The sequence below is a fragment of the Staurois parvus genome, unplaced genomic scaffold (assembly GCF_062004578.1).
Source record: "Staurois parvus isolate SC_StPar_1 unplaced genomic scaffold, SC_StPar_1.0 ptg000209l, whole genome shotgun sequence".
In the NCBI taxonomy this organism is placed as follows: domain Eukaryota; kingdom Metazoa; phylum Chordata; class Amphibia; order Anura; family Ranidae; genus Staurois; species Staurois parvus.
Genome location: NW_028318005.1, coordinates 8,911,647 through 8,928,063, shown reverse-complemented (window position 1 = coordinate 8,928,063; position 16,417 = coordinate 8,911,647). Strand labels below are relative to the sequence as shown.

The 16,417-nt window shown below is 43.0% G+C and overlaps 1 protein-coding gene across 1 annotated transcript in view; it reads right to left on the bottom strand.

The window, feature by feature from the left end:
• The window catches only part of HDAC11 (histone deacetylase 11), a 31,775-nt gene extending 21,644 nt beyond the window's left edge, over window positions 1-10,131 (bottom strand). Inside the window, exon 1 of the mRNA XM_089678743.1 lies at window positions 9,993-10,131. Coding sequence (XP_089534869.1) covers window positions 9,993-9,994 — 2 coding nt within the window. The 5' untranslated portion in view covers window positions 9,995-10,131. The remainder of the gene's footprint in view (window positions 1-9,992) is intronic.
• Window positions 10,132-16,417: the final 6,286 nt, after the last annotated feature.

The following is a 16,417-nucleotide window of genomic DNA, read 5'->3' as shown; positions in this document are numbered from 1 at the left end:
AAAGCAACAGATGATTTAAAGTGAATCTGTCCTAGTTGTATATGTTTTCAACCATGCTGTCTATGAGCTGGCAGACACCAAGTTGCCCGACCTTGCTTTGAGCTATAATAATCCTCATCACTATGCCAGGGGAGAACACTGAAGTTACTGTGCAAACAGCTACTTTTTGGAATTCTATTTTTTTTGGAACGCAGACCTAACAATAGGTTACTCCTGTCATGTCAGGGAGGCTACACTTCCTGAATCCCCTTAACTTTAGGTATTTTCAAAAAGCTCAGGAAGAATAGTGAAGAGATTTATTGTAATGATAATAGCATGGTCTTTCATTTGTTTGTGCCTCCTTTCTCCCAGATAGCTTATCTCTCTAGTGCCTAACCTGCGGCCTGGGGGCTGCATGCGACCCTTTGGCACTTTGTGTGGCCCTTGGGGCACCTGCAGACTCTAATCTGTGTTTCTCTCTAGCCCTGTTATAGCAGTGATTTCTAACAGTCTTATGTAATGTGTCTCCAGTGTATCTCCTGAAGCATGTCCCACTCTTATAGTATGTTCACAGTCTCTGACAATCTCATGTATCATGTCCACAGTCTCTGGTCATCTTTTGTATCATGTCTGCATCTCCTGTATTGTGTCTGCTGTCCCGGTCCATCTCTTGTATTATATCCATGGTGTCTGACCATCTTGTGTATCATGTCTATAGTCTCTGACCATCTCCTGTATTATGTCCACTATCTTTGGTCATCTTCTATATGGTCATCTCCTATATTATGTCCACCATTTCTGACCATCTCCTATATTATGTCCACCATCTCTGACCATCTCTTGTATCATGCCCATAGTTTTTGACTATATATTGAATATATTCTGTTGTGTGTCTGCTGTCTCTGATAATGAATATTCACGGGATTTGATGTGTGGTCCTTTGGTGATGTTGGGGGCCACACCTGAGGTCCACCATATTAAGAAAGTTGACCACCACTGGCTTAGCCGATTAATATTACACCTAGTACAGGTCAAATTTAAACAGGGTTTATATCATCTACATAAAAGAAATGTTCTACCTACGTTCCACCAGCGTTTCCCAGAAAGGATGATATGCAGCACAGGTACAACTTGCCCTTGCTGTAGCTACAAGTGGCAGATACCACTGGAAGCTTGGTGCCCTTGTGTATATTCAGCATTTGGGAGAAGACAATAGGCTCAATTCACATACAAATGATAAGGATCTTTATTTTAGCAATGTGACTGTTATTTTCAAATATTATTGAACTCATTTGAAGATTACTATCACTTTATCCTGGTGTATTAGCTTAGTTAATTGAGGGTTAAGATGGCCTTACACCTGTAGATTCTCATTCAAACGTTCAGACAGGAAAGGATCAAAATTGTTCATCCAAGCATTTGATGGTGCTTTCATTGACTCAAGTAATTTCTATACACCTTTCATTCGAGCACCATGTCAATGACTCAAACTTTCAATTCAGACGATCCAAATTAACTTTGACAAATGTCAATAACACTAATGATTTTACTCACGTAGGAGCCAATTTAACTCATAGAAATTTGCTTGTTACCATTAGACTCAAAAGAAATTCTGTATCCTTGTGTTTTACATTTTCCAGCTCTGTCTGCTGAAAGTAGTTGTTTAAATCGGCCCTTTTATCTCTTAAATAATGTAATGAACATTCTGAAAATTACAGTTTTCAAAAGAAAATCTACAGCCGTAAGGCCAGCTTAGTGTCAGGAATGTGGTATCAAGGGTGGGAAGGATATGTGGTCAAATACCAGTGTTGCCAAGACACTAAGGGGTCTATTTACTAAAGCTGGGGAGTGCAAAATCTGGTTCACATCAGCACAGAAACCAATCAGCTTCTAACCTCAACTTGTTCACTTAAGTTTTGGCAATAAAACCTGGAAGCTGATTGGTTTCTATGCAGAAGTAAGCCTGATTTTCTCCAGGTTTAGTAAATAACCCCCTAAAATCTGTAATAGTTAAATACAACTTGACAAATTTTGCCATATACTTATTGATGTAACTTCAGTGAAAGGATCTGCCACTGAAGTTTTATGACCATGCTAGTGTTACCAATCTTCAGTAATAACAAATAAGATCTATAGTGTCCATGCAGGTGTAGAATGGTTCTAAAAGACCTCTGCTACTCCTCTAAAGTTTCTAGCCACTGATTCTAAAGAGGAACAGGGGAATCAATACGGCATGTCTGGCCTATAATGGAGCATGAAATAATAGATGTGGTAGGTGTGACAAACGAAGTGCCTGACCCCTGCCCTTCTCACCAACCTGTGACAAAGGACCGGCCAATCTCACACCGCGTTGTCACTTATGTAACAATGCCACTCACAGCTGCACCTTGGCCAAAGATTTTCCAGCTTGCGGGACCACAATCTAGGTGTCAGGACCCTGAGAGTGATTGTCACGAGGTTACGTTACCTAAGCAATGAACCCTTTAAGCTACCACCACCTTGTGACTTAAAATGCCGGAAACTCACGTTAGCAAGAACAAATAAGAAAAATAAAACGTCTGAATATACATGTCTGTGGTGACAGTGTGTGTACAGAGATTTGTCATATACAGTAGCACTCTTCAAGAGACAGGGATTCTGTAGTTTGCAATAAAAGCAAAGGTCAGTTTGAACACTTTTCAAAATAGGGTTTAATAATAAAAAAAGTCAAAATGGTGCACATAAAATACTTACCGAAAAAAGGTGTTACAAAGAAATAAAAAGACAATAGAGCAACAAAGAAACAAAAAGGAGTTGAAAACTTTAGCTACAGTCAGGTCCATAAATATTGGGACATCGACACAATTCTAACATTTTTGGCTCTATACACCACCACAATGGATTTGAAATGAAAAGAACAAGATGTGCATTAACTGCAGACTGTCAGCTTTAATTTGAGTGTATCTACATCCAAATCAGGTGAACGGTGTAGGAATTACAACAGTTTGCATATGTGCCTCCCACTTGTTAAGGGACCAAAAGTAATGGGACAGTTGGCTTCTCAGCTGTTCCATGGCCAGGTGTGTGTTATTCCCTCATTATCCCAATTACAATGAGCAGATAAAAGGTCCAGAGTTAATTTCAAGTGTGCTATTTGCATTTGGAATCTGTTGCGGTCAACTCTCAAGATGAGATCCAAAGAGCTGTCACTATCAGTGAAGCAAGCCATCATTAGGCTGAAAAAACAAAAACCCATCAGAGAGATAGCAAAAACATTAGGCGTGGCCAAAACAACTGTTTGGAACATTCTTAAAAAGAAGGAACGCACCGGTGAGCTCAGCAACACCAAAAGACCCGGAAGACCATGGAAAACAACTGTGGTGGATGACCGAAGAATTCTTTCCCTGGTGAAGAAAACACCCTTCACAACAGTTGGCCAGATCAAGAACACTCTCCAGGAGGTAGGTGTATGTGTGTCAAAGTCAACAATCAAGAGAAGACTTTACCAGGGTGAATACAGAAGGTTCACCACGAGATGTAAACCATTGGTGAGCCTCAAAAACAGGAAGGCCAAATTAGAGTTTGCCAAACGACATCTAAAAAAGCCTTCACAGTTCTGGAACAACATCCTATGGACAGATGAGACCAAGATCAACTTGTACCAGAGTGATGGGAAGAGAAGAGTATGGAGAAGGAAAGGAACTGCTCATGATCCTAAGCATACCACCTCATCAGTGAAGCATGGTGGTGGTAGTGTCATGGCGTGGGCATGTATGGCTGCCAATGGAATTGGTTCTCTTGTATTTAGTGATGATGTGACTGCTGACAAAAGCAGCAGGATGAATTCTGAAGTGTTTTGGGCAATATTATCTGCTCATATTCAGCCAAATGCTTCAGAACTCATTGGACGCCGCTTCACAGTGCAGATGGACAATGACCCAAAGCATACTGCAAAAGCAACCAAAGAGTTTAAGCGAAAGAAGTGGAATGTTATGCAATGGCCAAGTCAATCACCTGACCTGAATCCGATTGAGCATGCATTTCACTTGCTGAAGACAAAACTGAAGGGAAAATGCCCAAAGAACAAGCAGGAACTGAAGACAGTTGCAGTAGAGGCCTGGCAGAGCATCACCAGGGATGAAACCCAGCGTCTGGTGAGGTCTATGCGTTCCAGACTTCAGGCTGTAATTGACTGCAAAGGATTTGCAACCAAGTATGAAAAAGTGAAAGTTTGATTTATGATTATTATTCTGTCCCATTACTTTTGGTCCCTTAACAAGTGGGAGGCACATATGCAAACTGTTGTAATTCCTACACTGTTCACCTGATTTGGATTTAAATATCTTCAAATTAAAGCTGACAGTCTGCAGTTAAAGCACATCTTGTTTGTTTCATTTCAAATCGATTGTGGTGGTGTATAGAGCCAAAAATGTTAGAATTGTGTCGATGTCCCAATATTTATGGACCTGACTGTATGTTCTGGAAAGAAGGGGGGGTTGGGGTATAAGAACTGCTGGATCTCTGGTTTTAAAACAGAAAAGAAAATGACAAATAAAATGTAATGACTGAATTCTGTAACATGGCTGCTACACACACAGCCATATGTGTGCCTAGTATGCACGATCATTACAGTATGCGTCAATTGGAAGTCTAGAGAGCAAAGGAACTCTGTGGGCTTGTCCATACCTTAAAGTATATATGAACCCGACTTGTAAAAAAAAAAAAAAAAAATTTATATATATATATATATATATATATATATATATATATATATATATATATATATATACATACACATATACATATACATACATACACACACACACACATCCATCCGTTCAGTTGTATCCGATCCTTGGCGATTGCATGGACCGTCACTCGTAAGCAACTTTTTCCGTGAATTCTCTTAGCAATTATTTTACAGAGCAGGTTGCCAGGTTTTTCTCCAACCCCTACCATGCAGGAAATCCTGCGTGGCCAGGGATGAATATCCCCCACACCATTACACCAACATCACCAGCCTGAACCGTTGATACAAGGCAGGATGGATCTATGCTTTCATGTTGTTTACGCCAAATTCTGACCCTACCATTTAAATGTTGCAGCAACCAGTCTACCCATTCTCCCCTGACATCAACAAGGCATTTTCATCCACACAATTGCTGCTCACTGGATATTTTCTCCTTTTTGGACCATTCTATGTAAACCCTGGAGAAGGTTGTGAATGAGAATCCCAGTAGATCAGCAGTTTTTTAAATACTTAGACCAGCCCGTCTGGCACCAACAACCATGCCACTTTCAAAGTCACCTAAATCCTCTTCAGTTGTTTTCACCATGTCTAGGTGTCTAAATGCATTGAGTTGCAGCCATGCGATTAGCTGATTAGCAATTTGTGTTACCAAGCAATTGAGCAGATGTACCTAATAAAGTGGCTGGTGAGTGTATATACCCACTGTACATTGTAAATACTGTTTCTTTTAAGTTATCACATAATCTCTGTTCTCAGCTGCATAAAGGGCTTGGAGCTCTGGGGAGATTATGTTTCAAAGTGCAAATTTCATTGCAAAGTGAACAGTCTATTTGCCTTTAGTAAATCAACTCCAGTTTGTCACTCAACACTTCATTATCTACCTAAAATTTAAATATTTGTTCATTTCCTTCCAACATTTATCTATAATTCAAAAGATTGTCATCTCGACCTCACCCTGGTCTGATCATGACCCATTAGTCTTTTCACTGTATCTTTCTGGTATGGCTCAGCCCTCTTTTCTGTGGAGACTCAATGAATCCCTGCTCACCACTCAGGTTTCTTGCTTCCAGGTTCCTTTGCACATTCAATCCTATTTTATGGACAATGTGGGTTCTGTATCCTCGGTCGTTTCTCTGTGGAAGGCTCACAAAGCCACCATTAGGGGTCATTTGATTCAAATCGCCTCGTCCAGGAAACGGGCCAGAGAGAAGAGGATGTTGGAATTGACCTCGAGATTGGCCTTGGTAGACGCTACTTGGAAACGTAGCTACGGCCAATAGGAAAGTTCGAGATGTGGCGGCTGCTGAACTTGATCTTCTCTCCACTACACGAGCTGAGAAGGCCTTACGTTGGGCCGGACATAGGTTTTATACATACGCCAATAAACCGGGGCCAATGTTGGCCAAGAAACTTAATTTGCTTGGTTGCACGCATAAACCTGTTCAACTCCGAATGAGGGGCGGTGGCCTTACCTCAGACCCTGTGAAGATTACTCATAGATTTGCAGATTTTTTGTCCTCAACCAAAAACCGAACACCTTTTGTCGCTGAACATGCTGATAGCTTTTTTGCTGAACTACACCTACCCTCTTTATCTGTTGCAGCCCGAGATGCTCTGAATGCAGATATATCTCTGAAGCTGAACTCTTCCAAGCCATCAAATCTTTGAAGGCCTCCAAGGCTTCAGGCCCAAATGGGTTTTCTGGGCTCTACTATAAAAAAAATTTGCCACCGTTCTGGTTCCTCATTTTACGGCCTTTTTCAATTCTTTGAAGCAGGGTTCCTGGCTTTCTTTGGAGTCTCTTCAGGCGCATATTACTATGATCCGTAAGAAAACTGAAAATGCCTTTGAACCGCAAGCTTTCAGACCGATCTCACTGCTAAATGTGGACTTGAAGATTCTGGAAAAGGTTCTGAGAACCCGAATTAATAAATATCTACTCTCACTTATTCATCGAGATCAGGTTGGCTTCATTCCGGGGCGACAAGCTGCTGATAACATCTGTAAAGTCATCCATCTCATTCATATCTTACATCGCCGCAGGATACCAGGGTTCCTTTTATCCCTAGACATTTATAAAGCGTTTGATTCACTTTCTTGGGAATATTTGACATATACGCTGTCTAGATGGGGGTTTGGTGACACATTTCTGGCTTGGATCTCGGCTTTATATTCGTCTCCCTCGGCCTCTGTTAAATATGCAGGGTTTTTTTCCTCATCCTTCCCTATTTTCAGGGGCACGAGACAGGGATGCCCATTATCACCTGCTCTTTTTGTTCTCGCTCTTAAACCTTTAGCTGCAGCCATTCGAAATCACCCGGATATTTCTGGTGTCCCCCATGCCGGCACTCAATACAAGGCAAACCTCTTTTGCCGATTACGCACAATCCTTTATTTCTGCCAGGCCTAGCACATCCCCCTTCCTTGTCTTGGCGGACCTCCCATGGCTTTGTTATTGTACATGATTTTCTGAGTGCTCATACGTTTCCATCATGGGAGTCTCTTTGAGAATCAAGGGGGGTCCCGCCATGGGAATATTATCGGTATTTGCAATTGCGCCACTGGGTCCTATCCTTCCATCGTACCTCTACATACCCTTATCGCAAAACACCCTTTGAACACGCCTGTCAGCATTCCCCAGGGTCCCCTGGTCTCATTTCTGTAATTTATGCCTCCCTTAACAGTAGGTCCTCCTCACCACCTCTGCCTTATGGCTCTCAATGGAAGCGAGATCTGGGTGTCCCAATTGCGGCGGAGGATTGGCGTAGGGCCTGGGGGATGGTGGCGAAATGTTCATTCAATACAGTCACTCTTGAGGCCGCCTACAAATTTATACTGCGGTGGTACTGGGTCCCCGCTCGGACTGCTCACTTTAATCCGACTGGCGGAGATAGGTGTTTCTGGAACTGTGGTCTACGCGGGGACATCTTGCACATTTGGTGGTCGTGCCCACGATTGATAGGCTTCTGGTCTAGGGTGTTTGGTTTGCTACAAACGCCACTTCATATTACGGTCTGTAGAGATGCAAAAGGTGGCCCTCCTGCATTGCCCAATTTTGGGTCTGTCTAGGTCTAGAAATTGGCATCCTACCTATTTATTTTGGCCAAACGTGCTATAGCTCAAGCTTGGAGAACCCCTTTGGTTGTCTTCCAGGGGGTGAAGAACCGGATGAATGCTATGTTGTTCAATGAACAGATGTCTAGCATTCTTCATGATTCTCATCCAAGATTACTTAAAGTTTGGGAACCTTGGATACATTATTTCTTGCCATCCCTGCCTCCTACTAGTTATGGCCTCTTATAGTCGCTGCCTGTGCTAGCCCTGGATCCGTGATCCTTCTAGTTTCCCTTCTTCCATGTTTTCTTTCGGATTCCCTTTTCTTTTTTTTTTCTTTTTCCTTTCTTCTAACCTTTTTTCTTTCCTCTTCTTTTTCCGATATTATGTTGGATTACTGCTGCTATTTTGTTCGGCTTTTTACCGTCCCTCCTTGATGTCATTGGACATTTCGTTATTTGACTAAAACAAGTCAGCAGGATGTCTCTGTTTATGTGTTATTTTTCTGCTCTGCCCCTGTGTAGGCGGATCTTGAGCTTGTTGTATTCTTAAAACAAAACTTTCTTACAAATATTGAAGCAGAAAATTGAAATATTTGTTTTAGATAAATTAAACATTTAAGATGATGGATAGGGGTTAAAACAGACTAAAGGTCAACATGCATTGGGGTTTATTTACTAAAACTTGAGTGCAAAATCTGGCGCAGCTGTGCACGGTAGCCAATCAGCTTCTAACTTCAGCTTGTTCAATTAAGCTTTGACAATAAAACCTGGAAGGTGATCAGTTTCTATGCAGAGCTGCTCCTGATTTTACACTCCCCAGTTTTAGTAAATCAACCTCATTGCACCTTAAGTCTCTGCACAGTTTTGGCTATGATGCTGTGCCACTCATGGGGCAATGTATGTTGGAAAGATAAAAGGGACATGAGAGTGTGCCAGGTTAGAAAACCTATGGAAGAGGATTGGAGGATTTTAGGAGGTTACTTCAAAAGAAAGGTATTGTAACTACTATAATCATGCATAGTCTGGAGATATCGAACTTTGTGGCTTGAAGGATACACAATGTAAAGAGGCAACTCAAAGAACTGCAGTGGCATGGATACTTTTTTTTTACCTTAGAATTTTGCATTGTATTGGGAGTTTATTTGTGGCAGCACTATCATTACACTTTGATAGCAACTTAAAATGTTACTAAACCCAGGACCCTGCATTCACTATATCTGGTCTCCCACAGTACACAGAGCCCTCGTCTGGATCTACCCTCCTTTCCTCCATACACTGGCCATACACCTGCACCCCTCTCTTCTCTATTCACCAATCAGCAGTCTAAATCTCCTTTCCTTCTTTCTATACACCGACCAGAAGCCTGTACTCCCTCTCTTGTCTATTCCCTGATCGGCAGTCTGAATCTCATCTCCTTCACGCCATACACTGACCAGAAACCTGCACCTCTCTCTGCACCCCTCTCTTCTCTATTCACCAATCAGCAGTCTGAATCTCTTCTCCTCCCTATACACTGACCAGACGCCTGTATTCCCTCTCTTGTATATTTGCCGATCGGAGGTCTGGATCTTATCTCCTTCACGCCATATACTGACCAGAAACCTGCACCCCTCTCTTCACCAATCAGCAGTCTGAATCTCTTCTCCTTCTCCCCATACACTGACCAGAAGCCTGTACCCCCTCCTCTATTTATACACCGATCAGCAGTCTGAATTTACTCTCCTTCTCTCCATACACTGCCCAGAAGCCTGTATCCCTTCTCTCCTCTGTTTACTGACGAGCAGCCTGAATCTCCTCTCCCTTTCTCTGAACAGAAGCCTGCACCTCCTCTCTTCCTTATACACCGATCAGCATATGCTCCTCTCCTTCACTCGGAGCACTGAACAGAAGCCTGTATCCCATCTTTTCTATATACACTGATCAGCAGTCTAAATCTCTTGTCTACTGACCAGAAGCCTGTATCCCTCCTCTTCTTTCTACACTGACCAGCAGCATGAGCCCCCCTCTCCTTCCACTAGTCAGCATTCTGAATCCCTTCCTATTCTCTGTGCTTATTACAGCAGTCTGACTAGGCTCTTGTTCTCTCTGTTTACTGACCTGCAGCTTAATCCTTCTCGTACTCTCTATAGTGAGCAGACTGCACTCAATACATGTCCTCCTACATATGCTGACAGACTGCAGCCTTTTCTCTCCTGTACACCATACGTTGCCCCCCCATGGTTACTCACATGTTTTCTTCCGCAGGGCCGGGTCACTTCTCAGGAAGCCAGAATGACAGATGACGTCAGACAAAGGAGGTCCTCGTGCACTTGTCACCGTGACATCATAGGAAACAGCTCTAGTGTGAAACAGAGCATGCGGATGACAAGATTATTTCTTTGGAGTGAAAAGATCATCCCCATAAAGCCCATCCTTTATAATCCCTTAATGGCTATGAGAACAACAGGATTGTGAAACAGTACCATGTTCTACAGTGTTACCTACAGTATATGGAGTAGAAGCAAAGTGAAAAGAAAGGCAATACTTTTAGCAAGATACAATAATCACCATTTACCTTGTCTGGAAGGGAGGAGGAAGAAGGCTGTGTTTGGGGAGTGGCTTCAGGTAGAAAGAACAGGAATGACAGAAATAAAAAGAAACCAGGAAATAAGTCTGCTCTTGTACCAGTGATCTGTGTCATTTACTATTTTCACACTGATCCTTTAGGCCTCATGTACACGTGCGTTTAGGAGCTTTTGGCGTTTTTTTTTGCAAAAGCCCCTGAACTCAACTCAATAAAAGCTTATGGGTCCGTGTACACATAAGCTTTTACCAGAGTTTAGGGGGAAGTTAAACATTCCTCTTCTGAATGCAGAATAATCGTGTTCAGGAGAGGAATGTTTTGGCCAAAAAACACTAAACACAGCAAAAACGCGTGTAAATGCAGCTAAATGTTTCTAAATGCTAGCTGTGTTTAGCTCTTGGCCATTTATCCATGTCAGGCAAATCAAATGAATGAATGTCCACAGTGGCTAAATGGTTAGCACTTCCACCTGGCAGTACTAGAGTTTTTGGTTCGAATCCCAACCACGGCACCACCTGCCTGGAGTTTGCATGTTCTCCTTTTGCCTGCGTGGGTTTACTCTGGGTACTCCGGTTTCCTCCCACACTCCAAAGACATGCTGGTAAGTGAATTGCCTCCTGTCTAAATTGGCCCTAGTATGTGTATGTGTGGATGGGAGTTAGGGACCTTAGATTGAATGCCCCTTGAGGGTTAGGGACTATACAATATATATATGTAAAGTGCTGGGTAAATTGAAGGCACTATATAAGTATCTGAAATAAATGTCCAAGTACGAACGAGGTACCACGTTTTTTCTGCGTTTAGCATTTTTCTGCTGCCAGAAGTTTAACGACTAGGTGAGTTCATGTGTACATGAGGCCCTTTGACCAAAGATAATTACCGGTGTCCACATATTACTTGGGATGCACAGTTATAAATCTTCCCATATGAGACCTCTTTTTTGGTGGTAACTGTTTAACCACTTGAAGACCAAGCATTTTCTGACACATTGGGGTTGATTTACTAAAGGTAAGTATACTGTGCACTGCAAGTGCAGTTGCTTTAGATCTGAAGGGAAGCTCTAAAATGAGGTGAAGCGCTGCTGATTTCTTTCATCCAATCATGTGCAAGCAAAAATGCTGTCTTTTTTATTTTCCTTGCATGTTCTCCTCTGATCTAGAGCAACTAGAATTTCAGTGCACAGTCTATTTGGTTTTAGTAAATTAACCCCATTTTGATTACAAGTTTAAATCAGTAGTTTTTGCTAGAAAATTACTTAAAACCCTCAAATGAAATGGCGATCAATTTTTTATATCACATGGTATTTGTGAAGCGGTTTTTCAAACACAATTTAAAAAAAAACAAACACACTTTAATGAATTAAAAAAAAAGCACAATACAATAAACACCTCAAATTTTTTGTAGAAATGAAAGAGGATGTTACGGCGAGTAAATAGATATCGAACATGTCACACTTTAAAATTGTGCACGCTTGTGGAATAGTGACAAACTACAGTACTTACAAATCTTCATAGGCGATGCTTGCAGGTTACCTGTTCATAGTTAGAGAGGAGGTCTAGTGCTAGAAACAGTGCTGCGAACACCATTTACATGTGTATGCGTGCAAATTACATATATGTTTATTTTCTTATTTATTTTATTTTTGATTTTTACACTGTCCCTTTATTTATTTTTTTTGTATGAAATTTTTTTTGAATGTAAAAATCCCTTGTAATAGAAATAAGGATGACAGGTCCTCTTTAAGGGGAGATCTGGGGTCAAAAAGCCGCTACATTTTTCCTTTACCTCTAAAAGCAAAAAAAATATTTAAAAACTTTTTTTTTGATCTTTTGCTTTAAAAAAAAAAAATTGTTTATACCCGGCACCGGACTGGAAGTGACATCACGATTGGACACACAAACACATCATGGGTGCAATGTCAGGATCCTGCAGACTCTCAGTACTCTTTCTGCCCATACCTCCCACGCATGCAGACAATGACTGAATTGCAGGAATAATCAATGAACTACGAGAGCACTCAACAATGCCCTCTCAGTTCATTGAAAACTAAAAGCCACCTGCCACAGTGGAAGATGGTACTTATAGTTCATTCATTCACAGGGCACTGTGCATGAATGATGCGACCGTATGGCCGTGCTATTTTTGAATTGTGACATCGGGTGCAGGGAGAAGATCCCCCATCCGCTGTCACAATGATGGATGAGGTGGCATTTGTGCCCCACTGGGGAAATTTCCCTTTACATCCCATAGTCAAAACACGAAGTGAGTGAAAATCCCTCCTAAGAGAGAGTAATCCCTGTTTGTCACCAGGTTCACCAGAACTAGTCCCTCCACTGAAAGGTTTCCCCTCTATTACTGTTGTGCTGTCAACCGAAATTTTCGAGATTTTGTTTTACTTTCACTTTCAGAGAAAATGGTAAAAACGGAAAAACAGAGAGTGAATCTCCCTAACAAACAGCAATAAAATCCTGGCAGGTGTTCTAATCCATTTCCAGTCTATCCAAAACTACCACAAAATACCCTTTAGTTATAGTGCAACTTTTTTGGTTTGTTTTGTATAGATTAAAGCTTACCTTACACTGATCAAAATTTGGCTGGTTTAGCAGAGATCAGCTGAACTGTTTGTTGTGTGGCAGTCACCGTTGGACAGAAGTCGATTGTTTGATCGACTTCTGTCCATTGGACATGCTGAAAAATTTTTTATTGGTCAGTGGCCACAGCCAATCAGCTGGCAGTTGCTGATCAGTGTATTCTGGCAACCGCAGGAGCTGCTGTCAGAATACAATGTATTGGCGAGTGGACTTTTTCAAGGTGGAGGCTGGGAAAACTGGCAAGTTCCATTGCCGTCTGTGTTGCTGAAACACAACAGGAAGTGAGAGGAATTTTCTGCAATGTGTGTGTAAAGATATGCTGGAAGTGCACAGAGGTATCATGGAACTTTTCTGTTGAGTGTTCTCTATTGTTCTGAATAATGCCAGGCTGGCCAGAAGTTACCAGCTATAGTGGTGAGCAGGACCACCATTAAAAATCATATTGCAACCTAACTGACAGGGTCCCCCATGATGTTAAACCATACTGTCTCCGTACAGAGTGCCAGGTAACAGCTTTCAGCAGCACCAGAACCACCCAGTGCTACTGATCTCAAGAACAGACAAAGTATAAATAGACAGCAGGTCTTGCAGGTATTGCACAATGCTTGCAGCCATCTCTGACTTTTTGGCTGTAGCTAGTGCATGGCATCGTTGGAACCACAGGCTACTCTGTAACACTACACATTACTTTAAGCTTTCTAAAAAAAAAAAATCAGAAAATAGTTTTTAAACCCATGTGTGGTAATAGAAGAATAACTTTCCTCTTTTGACCTTGCTACTACCGAAGAGGTCACTAAGGTTTTCTCAGAAGCCTGTCTCACTACCTGCCCCCTGGATCCTGTCCCCTGACAACTACTACGGTCACCCTCTCCTTCCATCTTATTCTCCCTCACTCACATCTTCAATCTCTCCCTCTCTAATGGTGCCTTCCCCTCCCCTCTACAGCATGCACACATCACTCCCATACTTAAAAAGCCCTCCCTGGACCCCACCAACCTGAACAACTTAAGACCCATCTCCCTGCTTCCATTTACCTCGAAACTCTTAGAACGCTTATGTCAAGGTCCTACCTTTCCTCAGAGTTGGTGCTGCTTCATGTGCTGGCATCCATCTTAGGTTTCTGCAAAGCATGGTGGGAGCCTTTTATGCTTTCAGGACTCTGCGGTCCCTCCTCCAGAGGGGTGTGGTTGATTACATTTAAGCCTGTTGTCTATACTTGCTCTTCGCATTTGTGTCCTGTATGATTGTGTTGCAGCAAGCTCTTGTTCTACTCTCGTTGCTCTCCTGGAAACCGACTCGGCTTTGACTAAGACTATTCTCTGCCTTATCCCTTTATCTGACCTCCCGTTGCTGAACCCGGCTCGTGACCTGTGTATTCTTGCCTACCGTCTTGTACTGTCTGTCCCGCTGTTATCGACCCGGCCGACTACGCTATTGTTTCCCATCTGGTCCCCACCAGCTTATGCCATTGGTGGCGGCCATTACCGCTGCTGGGGTTACTCGGGGGCCGCGACCTGGTCCCTGGCTGCGTCAAGTCCATCCCCACCATCAGGGGCCGTGGTGAAAGGCAGCCTGGGGCTTAGACTCCGCGCCCTGAGGGACTCCGGTCTGTGGGTGGTGGCTGTCGTCAGTTGGTGCGTGACCCTACCATTAGGCCTGCCCGTCCATTCCACCGCTCCTACCCTGACAGCTTAGTCTACAATCGCCTCAGCTCCCACCTCACAGACAACAACCTTCTTGACCCTTTACAGTCTGGCTTTCGCTCACAGCACTCCACTGAAACTGCCCTACTAAAACTCACTAATGATCTACTAACTGCTAAAACCAATGGCCATTACTCCATACTCTTACTAATTGACCTCTCTGCAGCTTTTGATACTGTTGACCATTCCCTCCTCAAAAAACTCCACTCTTGGCCTCCGAGAATCTGCTCTTCCCTGGTTCTCCTCCTACCTATCGCAACGTTCCTGCAGCGTTACCTATAACTCTGGCTCCTCCTCTCCGCTCCCTCTTTCTGTAGGGGTCCCTCAAGGTTCTGTCCTTGGACGCCTACTCTTCTCCATCTACACATCCTCCCTTGGTCACTTGATAAACTCCCATGGCTTTAAGTACTATCTCTATGCTGACAACACACAAATCTATCTTTCTACTCCTCACCTCACCCCTTCAGTCTCCTCTCGCATTACTAACTGACTAAGTGACATATCGACATGGATGTCACTCCACTTCCTCAAACTCAATCTTTCAAAAACTGAGTTCCTAGTATTCACTCCAGCCCGTGCCCCCTCCCCTGACTTCTCCATCAAGATCAATAACACAACCATCAGTCCCTCCCCTCATGCCAGTGTGCTAGGTATAATCCTAGACTCCCATCTATCCTTTCAGCCCCAAATCCAATCGCTGTCCAAATCTTGTAGACTTCACCTCCACAACATCTCTAAGATACTCCCGTTCTTAACCTCTGAAACTACTAAGCAACTTAGTCACTCTCTTGTTATCTCTTGCCTTGACTATTGTAACTCCCTCATTGGCCTACCTCATCGCAGGCTATCCCCTCTTCAGTCTATCATGAATGCTGCTGCCAGACTCATCCACCTTACTAACCATTCTGTATCTGCCATTCCTCTCTGCCAATCCCTCCACTGGCTTCCCATTGCCCAACAGATAAAATTCAAAACATTAACAATACCATATAAAGCCATTTATAACTCTGCCCCAAATTACATCACCAATCTTGTCTCCAAATATCACCCAAGCCGCACTCTCCGCTCCTTGCATGACCTCCTGCTCTCTATCTCTCTTGTCTCCTCCTCCCATGCTCGTCTCCAGAGCTTCCTCCATTCTCTGTAACTCTCTACCCCAATTTATCAGACTATCGCCTACTCTGCTCACTTTTAGGCGATCTGTGAAAACCTCTCTCTTCAGGGAAGCCTATCCTGCCTCAGCTAATAATGGAATCTTCTACTCCTCCTACCAGTCCATCCCCCACAGTTACTACCTTTTGTACTACTAGCCCCTCCCTCCTAGATTGTAAGCTCCAAGAAGCAGGGCCCTCCAATCCTTCTTGTATTGAACTGTATTTTTGCTGTATTGTCTTCCTTTATATTGTAAAGCGCTGAGCAAACTATTGGCGCTATACAAATCCTGTATAATAATAATAATAATGGTCTCCAGGTTACTAGAACAACATACAAGCCACACTGCTTGCTGCCTGCCCATACAGATGTGGAAGCTCTGGTCCCTCACGTTTTACTAAGTGCAAATCAGACCACACTACCTGCAATTTCAGTCCAGTTTCCAGCAGCCTGGCAACCACAGGCTGTCATATCAGTTCCTAATTGTTTACCCCCACACATATTCAGTCCTCAGTCTCTTCCCAACTGGAGTAACATGGGGCTGACCCTCTGCTGTTTTCTGCTCATCAATTCCTCGCACTATAGTAGGGCACAGCTTGCCACATGGCACCCTTCTTGCCATATAAGGACAGTGCACCTGGGTT